The 9,193-nt window shown below is 40.7% G+C and overlaps 1 protein-coding gene across 1 annotated transcript; it reads left to right on the forward strand.

The window, feature by feature from the left end:
* The first annotated feature begins 2,695 nt into the window (after window positions 1-2,695).
* LOC139143244 (patched domain-containing protein 3-like) lies at window positions 2,696-8,404 on the forward strand. The gene is made up of 3 exons (XM_070713396.1): window positions 2,696-3,698; window positions 4,875-6,716; window positions 8,142-8,404. Exons 1-3 carry the CDS (start codon window positions 2,696-2,698, stop codon window positions 8,402-8,404), a joined length of 3,108 nt encoding a protein of 1,035 aa, XP_070569497.1.
* The last annotated feature ends 789 nt before the right edge of the window (window positions 8,405-9,193 follow it).

Consider the following 9,193-nt stretch of genomic DNA (forward strand, 5'->3'; position numbering starts at 1 on the left):
TATGTTTTTTACAGGGCTAGACATTGACGTAATTAGTAAAATTCGAATTGAGATTTTCTCCTCTGGTTATCAGATTTCCGAAAAATACCAAAAATACTCGAACGACACAAAAAAACATTATATTTTGAAGTTGATAAAATAACTACCCAATATATCCTATTTGCAATTACGAGTCTCGCCTACAGTTATTAGCAACGATAACTTAAAGTAGCGACAGTCCGGTTGACGAAACTGATCTAGAAGAGAGAAAGTTCCCCTTGTGTTGGTGACGTCATAACTGCCATTTGTCCGGTAAAACAGGCCGCTGCGTTGAAGATGCCGTTTCCCCACCCCAGGGCCGTTGCTTTGACAATGTTGATAATATCATGCCATGTCTCTTCATTTACAGCTCACTACACTACTTTAGATATTTTCTCAAACTTCATTTTTCTGAAATACAAGCATGATCTTTTTCTTCTTTCCAAAATCATGGCGAGAGAAGTTTTTCAACTTGTCGGCACACTTTGTACGTGTTTAATAGCTGGTGTCGTCACAACGGAATTTCAGTTAGGACTGGAATTCATTGGTCAACAATAATGTACGTTACGGTGTTGGCAGAGCTAAAATGGTGCATTTTGAAAATAGGGGTTAAAAAGTTGTATATGAAACAAATATACAAATATAGCGAAAAATAACATCGTTTAAGACAGGTTGCGCCTCGAAAGTTAAGGACTTTAACTTTTATTCAAATTTTCCTCTCAGGGAAACTTTCAATAATTCTCTTGCAAAATCCGGAATAAAAATCAAAGTAATCGGTGCAAATTTGAGCACCAGAAAAACAGATTGCCTTAAATTTACCAATATTTGAAATTCAAAATGGCCGCCATTCCTGTGATAATACTAAGGGTAAATAATACTTCAGATTTTCAAAAAACTAAGATGGTGTAAATTTTTCTTACAAGCTTACAATAAGCCCCAACATGCGGTCGACCAGAAAAGTATTGGAAAATGCGAGGGTGCCAATATCTGTCGAAATATCTGTCCAGACGATCTGTCCCCAATGCGCATTGCCAAACCCGATAATCATCAAGCAATAGGTATCTCACTCTGTTTTGACCAGTACAATCCATGATGGCGCTCACTACCGCTCGAGCAAATATGTTGAAATATGTACGATGAAATTCTTGTAGTATACCTGTATCTGGGTGTGGGTTATTGCATCATTGTTCGACTAGAGTAATACGTGTACACTGATCTCACAAGAAGCAACGTTTTCGATGTCCCAATTATGTAAGATTGAAGTGTTTCTTGAGCCGAGACATCAATCGTGAATGTTGGCGGTTTTATAAATTATAACAGTTAGCTAACTATCAGTGTCCGTGCTATTGAATAATAATTCTTCTAAATTCCAGAAGGTGAAAATGCGCTTACAGCCGTCAAATTCCACGAGTTGCCGGTTTCTAATGAGAACGCTGTCAGGGCCTAACACTCAGCGTATGGGATTGGCTCTGTTTTTCCTGAATAATATTCGTCAACAAGTTATCCGGTATGTTTGACGCTTGCTCGATCTAGAAAGCATTATTTCAAGTTATTTCACACAAGAGAAGAAAACGAGTTTGCTTTCATGCAGTTAAACAAGCAATGCGTTTTACATGAGATATCATTTAAAAAGAGCGAAAGTGAAAGACTTAAACTTTTGCTCAAACTTTATCAAACGAAACTATCAATCATTCTCTTACCAAATCAACGATAAAAGTCGGGGGTCACCGTGCAAAGTTCGGAACTAGCGAAACAAATTGCCCAACATTTTGCCATTTTTGAAATTCAAAATGGCCGCCATCCCTGTGTTAACTCTATGGGGGAAAATTAAATTTTAGATTTTCGAAAAACTAAGCCGGTAAAAGTTTTTCTTTCTTCAAGAGTTTTAAAATGAGTCCCCACAAGTGGTAGATCAGAAAAGAATTGTATAAATTTGCGAGTCCGATCGTCTGTCCCCGAGGCGCGTTCTACCTTAACTTTGAAGCAACAAAACATTTGCTTTATTTGAATCTTAATGTGAACCAAAAAAAGTAATGGGGAGGTTAATCTTACAAATTAAGATGGGTACGAATAGTTCTTATCTGTTATTAGTTTCTCTTCAATCTATGGCGTCAATCGATCGTAAACTGTGCCTCAAAATCGGTATAATAAACGCAAGTTCAGTCTGAGGCTGCCACATTCTTTCTCCGTCTTTTGCTTCTTCTGTCAGCCTGTCCTTCCCCAGCTCTCTCTCTCTCTCTCTCTCTCTCTCTCTCTCTCTCTCTCTCTCTCTCTCTCTCTCTCTCTCTCTCTTCTCTCTCTCCGATGTATTGACTTTTCTCAAGTGTGAGAACTTAAGAATTCTCTTCCTGGTATATCATGGTTATTATGTTGACGACACCGACGTCGTCAATCCAAACGTTGTTTGGTTGCCATATTCCTACATAAACTTTATATGGTGGTTTCCGCGAAAGCGAGTCTAGGGAGCGTTTGGGGAGAGTGTTCGATTCGTCGAGTCACTTTGTGACGTCATAGCAAACTTTGAATCACACTCCATAAGAGGAGTTTGTACAACATGGTATTGTCACTTTTTCATTTCGCTACTTGCTACTTATAATTCTTGCTAGTCGTAGCCGTTTCTACAGTTTTAGCTCTTGCTACTCCTTGCTCTACCTAGAACAAAAAGGCGAAGAAAGAGATGGCAAGTGAATGTCAATTCGATTGGTTGGAGAGAAGGCTCAGTTCGCTTTTCTACCGCCTTGGCAAATTCATCGGACGGCATCCTTTGCCGTTTCTCACGGTATCAATGATCGCCGCTGGCGTATTCGGCTCTGGAATGGTGTTCTTTTACGAAGATAACGACTTGGAGTATTTATACACGCCTGAGAACAGCCAAGCAGCCAAAGACAGAGACATAGCCGAGCGACTATTCCCTCAGAAAGACGGCAGTGAATTCCACCCCGTTCGACAGACTAGGGAGGGAAGGTATGGCCGTTTGATATTTGCCGCCACTGACGGCGGAGACGTGCTACGGGAAGACACCATGCGTGAGATTTTAGAAGTCGATCAAAGCGTGCGCGGTATTGGCGTTACTTTCGACGACGAGAAGTACATATTTGATGACTTGTGCGGAAAATGGGACGGTCGGTGTTACCACAATGCCATACTCCAGCTGTACAACGATGATGGCACCAGAATCAACAACAACAGCTTCACGTATCCCGTTTACTCTGCCGACGGCCTGCTACCGGTGTTTCTCGGAGGAAGCTTAGGTGGCGCCGAGTTCTACGAAGATCAAGAAACCGTCAAGTCTGCTACAGTCTTACATCTGGTTTATCACTTGAAATACGGTTCCCGTGATGATGATGCCAAAAGCAGAGCATGGGAGCGGGAATTTCTAGACGTGATGTCACAATACGAATCTGAAAACATCGAAATCGCGTATTTAGTATCTCAGACACAAGAATTAGAACTGGAAGGAACAGTCAGCGTTATTCCTCTTTTCTCCATAACATTTACCGTGTTGATAACTTTTTCCGTTTTATGTTGCATCATGGCTGACTGGGTACGAAGCAAGCCGTGGCTTGGCATTCTCGGAGTTCTCTCTGCCGGTTTAGCCATTCTCTCAGCATTGGGTCTGTGTAGCTACTGCGGTCTACCTTTCGTCAATCTGGTTGCCGCAATGCCGTTTCTCATACTAGGTAAGTGCTCACACTGCACACCAAACTATAGTGTTGGTCTTTTCTGTCCCGCAACTCACACACAAAATTGATGTAAATTTTAAGAAATTCTCTTTTGGTCAGCCACTTACGTCGACTAATTTGAAATTTGCGGAGTAAATGAAATTTTCGCGTCGAACTTGACGTGTTGGTAAAGTTTCAGTTTTATCTCTCCTCCCAACCTTGCACAGTGACCCATGCTCTTTGGTTATCAAGGTGAATGGTGTAACATCTGCCAGGAATAACGTTTGAAAGAATTCAAAATTTATGTTCAAGGTAATACACACCTCGAAATGGGAAGAGTTAGACTTTTGCTCATACCATCCGAGTTCAGGTGCACTCATATGTGCACATTCCCTACAGGAAACATTAAATCATTCCCCTTCGAAATCAAGAATAGACATTAGGGTGCGCCATGCAAAATTTGGATTAGATATACAAAATTAATAACCCCAAATTTTCCGACTGTTTGAAATTTAAAATGGCCGCCATCCCTGTGTTGAATCTGTGGAAAAAGCCAAAAGTTTCGAATTTCAGAAAAAACATTGGCCAGTAAAAACTAACAAAGTATTGTCAAATTTTGATAGTCCGTATGTCTGTTCCCGAGGCCCATTCTGCTTTCAGTGTTGTCATCAACTGTATACATGGAAAAGCTATATTTTCTCCTCTTTAATTATGTAATCTTGGCTCACCGACCGAATTTCTACTAGTAAAGGTAAATACGCCTTTAACAAAAACACAAAAAAGCGAGACACCAGTGAAGATCTGAGACTAAATCCTATATTCCTATTTTATCCAATATGTAATTAAGACTGTACTTAGCTTTTGAGTTCGAAGCATTCAAATTTCCATTACGAATATTGACAGAAAATTGCGTCTTATTAAACTTGATTTAGGTCCAATTAAACGCGCACTGTATTACAACCTAACTTACGATTAAGTACGGGTTGCAGATTGATGTTGTCTTCGCGTGATAACATGTGGGCCTTGCTAAAGTTGCTCTCGTATGTGTAGATGATTGTGTTTCCACCCACAAATTTTAATGGTACATATAAACAGTCAGTGAAAACACTAAATGGGAGTTAGTAAAACTTTTGAATGTGTAGCTGTACAAAACCGAAAAACTCTCACATCAAAGTGTTCTTTTATTTGTGACAGGTATTGGTGTGGACGATATGTTCATAATGATTGCGGGCTGGCGGCGAACTTCACCAAGTCTCAGCGTCGAGGAACGGATGGGGCATGCATATTCTGAGGCCGCCATGTCGATCACTATTACCAGTCTGACTGACGTCATAGCTTTTGGTATCGGCGTCACGTCATTTTTCCCTTCGGTGAGAATTTTCTGTATCTACACCGGCATAGCGGTGCTGTTCGACTACCTCTATCAGATCACATTCTTTGGTGCGTGCATGGCTTTAATGGGTGAACGAGAAGCGGCCAACAGGCACATCATAATATGCAGGAAAGTTCTACCGAAAGAAGAAGCGCCCTCTACGGCATATCGGATCCTCTGCGCCGGCGGTTTCTCGGCGCAGACACCGCCAAAGGAAGACGAGAACCATCTCATGACGAGGTTCTTCAAGCAGTACTACGGTCCGTTCATCACATCCGTTCTCATGAAAATCTTGGTTGTTGCCTTATTCGCCGGTTTCTTTGGGGTAGCCGTGTGGGGTTGTTTACAAGTAGAAGAAGGGATACGCCTGGAAAATTTTGCGAAGGACGACTCGTACGCAGTGAGGTTCTACAACTTACAAGATGAATACTTTCGAGAATATGGACCTGCTGTTGCCATAACAATCAATGAAGAAATTTCTTACTCTGATTCTGGCGTCCAAGAGGCAATTGATGACGTTATTGCAGAATTTGAAAGGATCGATTTCTTCCTGGGCGGGAACTACACGCAGTCTTGGTTACGCGATTTTCTGTCGACGGGCCCTACGTATACTGATGAGGTTGAGTTCGTTCAAAGCCTACAGAACTCGTTTTTGAAAGTTCAACCGATGCCATACAAAACCGACATCAACTTTAACGATGACAACACCAGTATATTGTCCTCCCGCTTTTACGTATTTTCCAAGGACATCAACACCATAGACCGCGAGCGGGGAATGATGATGACCGCTCGAAGCATTGTACACAAGTCGGTCATTAATATGTTCGCTTTTCACCCGGCGTTTCTATTCTATGAGCAGTACATCGCCGTACTACCCAGCACAGTCATGAACATCGGTATCGCCGCAGCCGCCATGTTCTTGGTGTCGATAATTTTAATTCCTCATCCTCTTTGTTCGCTGTACGTGACGTTCACCGTGGCCTCGATATCAACAGGTGTCATTGGTTACATGTCGCTATGGGGAGTCCGCTTAGATTCCATTACAATGATTAATTTGATAATTTGCATCGGTTTCAGCGTCGACTTTTCGGCACATATGGCCTATGCTTTCATTATATCACCATGCAAATCTCGAGACGAGCGCGCAACGGACGCCCTGTATGCTTTGGGTTGGCCAACCCTACAGGGGGCGCTGTCCACCATACTCGCTGTCGTCGTGCTGTCGTCATCTCAGTGGTACATTTTCCGGTCGTTTTTCAAAACTATGTTTCTGGTTGTGTTCCTTGGAGCCGTTCATGGCCTGTTGTTCCTGCCTGTCGTCTTGACGTTGATTGGTCCAAGGAACGCCGTAAGAGAACCAATCAAAGAGAGGGGAAATCCGTCGAGCGAGAGCAGCAGTGCTGCTCGCGGTTGCTATGACAATCAGGCCATGGAAACCAGCGACGACAAACACTCCGTAAAAGTTCAAGATCAAGACGAAAATCAAACCACGATCAAGAAAAAGAGAGTACGTCTCGCACAATTGTGCCCTTGTACCACGCAAAACCGTGGAGGTAAAGTAGGACCATTGATGTTGGAATCGGCTCCGGAAAGAAGCAAAGGTCCTGGTCCGTCAAGTTTCGTCAGTCCGCAACGACAATCAAACGAGGCGCACCATTTATCAGGTACAAGATCGTATTTAGAAGGGAGTTTAGAGGTTTTTGAGCTTGATTGCTGACCGAATAGAGATGAACAGTCAAAGAAAGCAAACACTAATATCTATCTTCATCATAAATGATATATTTTCTCATAATAAGACATTCATAGATATATACATGCATACATAATAATTAAAGATATGTACAGATGTATAAGATAGATTGATATGTATGTATGTATGTATGTATGTATGTATGTATGTATGTATGTATGTATGTATGTATGTATGTATGTATGTATGTATGTATGTATGTATGTATGTATGTATGTATGTATGTATGTATGTATGTATGTATGTATGTATGTATGTATGTATGTATGTATGTATGTATGTATGTATGTATGTATGTATGTATGTATGTATGTATGTATGTATTTTATGTGCAGTTTCATTCTGTGAACTTGTGCGGTTTCATTCTGTGAACTTGTACCATGGCACTCTCGTCTTAAATGTCCCGGATGGAAGTCACAAGTTCATGACAAAACTACGTTGGAAAACCGTCAATGATGGAGTGCAATTTCAATAATTTAAAGCCACAGTAGCCTTGGATTTTTGAGGATGTTTCATTTATTTCTTATCTTTTTAATATACATATATACACTTTCTTGTTCTACTCCCAAAATCATGTTGAAATGCTCATTCCAACTTACACATTAATACAAATAAAATAAACAATTAACGTATGTCCAGTATGAGTTGCTTTAAATAAATCACCTTGTGGTAAGTGTTAATTAAAGTTAGACATAACGATAGTAAAGAATGGATGTTTTAATCATAGTCATAACAATGAGATAGATTATACTGTTATTAGGCTTGTCTTGTATGGTAATTTCATGGGCTTTGTAAAGTTTCTGATATGAATAAATGGTAACATGCAAATTCTAGATCATTGACCTTTGTTCCTGATTAATTTTATTCAGTATTTACCTAATTTAGTTGGAATAAAAAACTTCGACACTCTACCACTGATTGTGTTTTTTGTGTTGCTGCAAAGTTACACCGGGCTTATCGTATCGTGCACGTATGTTATCACCGAGATCTCAGTCAGTTAGCTCGTTCAGGGACAAAAAGTCAAGAAACCGACGGTTTTGGAACCAAGGTTTACAATGTGACCATCTGATATGCCAAAGATGATGATAGCCGGTTGTGTTTGTATTATTTGACAGTTGAGCCGAGATCTGATCTTAGTACCACCACTAGTGCTCCAAAGAACGTTGCTGGATGAAAAATTATTACTTTGTTGATGTTTCATAATAAAGGATTAGGCTGAAATTATAATTTCCGCCGACTCGTCATACCACCCCTCTGTACAGCCTGTCGTCGTCTGGTCGACAACAGAAAAAAATTCTATGTCTGTGTGTCAACGTGGGAATTTACGTACATATTGCAGTTATCGTATATCGGCTCGCCGTTATCATCCTAGTCAGCCACTGGGATGGTTTCGTTGATGTAGGATCCCTGGGGGACAACACAGTGGTGAGTGTCAGGCCAGGTAGCCAAGAAGACGATGGCCATAATGTGCCATGCTCCGAAGAAAGCTCCAGGAATGGACACGAGCCAGAAGATCAAGTTCTGGTACAAACAATAGTCACCGAACAGACCAGTGCTTCATCTAATTCCGTGGTTCTGACTCCAATCACGAAACAAGTGTAAATGCAAGGTGTAATATTTTTTAAACATTTCGATAGCCCACGACAACCTGAAACCTAAGTTCGTATCCTACAGATGTATCGAATTCCTAATTATCGAAGTGATGCACTGTGCTGCCAAGACCGTTGGACAGTTTCGTCAGCAAGAAAAATCGTACTTCTGTTACAGTGTCATGGTAAAATGGCAATATCTTGACACGCTAAATCATAGATGTAATTTAAACACGTCGACTGAATGAATCACTCTCGTTATCCATTTTCAAATGGTTGATCGCATCTTAACAAAACCCACGATTTGTTGTCTTCGTTGTCGTGTTGATTTATTAAGAACGTGTTTAAGCTCAAAACGCGGACTTCAACCAAATTACTTGATACTTCTTTCTTTGTCAGAAATACTTACAACTTCATGTTTTAGTTTTCAGTGCTTTTGTTTTTAAATATATCACATGATGATATGTTGGCTAGATGAGTAGATTAGCCCTTAGAGTATTGTAGTCTTTCCCAACGAAATTCTAGTGCAACATTTTACTATTTTTGGCACTAGGGGAAGTTAAGTGCATTTAAAATTCAAGTCATTGGTTGGGGAGATTTTGGGCTGTACGACAATTCCGGACACATTAGCAACTGTTTGAGAAGAGGGTGCCACGAGTAATCATTTTGACCTGAACTAAAACGCATTGAATAAAGAGTTTTCAGTAGTTAATGAAAAATGCTCTCACGGAAAACAAGAATTGTCTCCTTGACAAAAACAAGTTTAAAAACCGTCACGGTACCGACCGTTGTACCGTCGACA

This window comes from Ptychodera flava, chromosome 1 (assembly GCF_041260155.1).
Source record: "Ptychodera flava strain L36383 chromosome 1, AS_Pfla_20210202, whole genome shotgun sequence".
In the NCBI taxonomy this organism is placed as follows: Eukaryota; Metazoa; Hemichordata; class Enteropneusta; family Ptychoderidae; genus Ptychodera; species Ptychodera flava.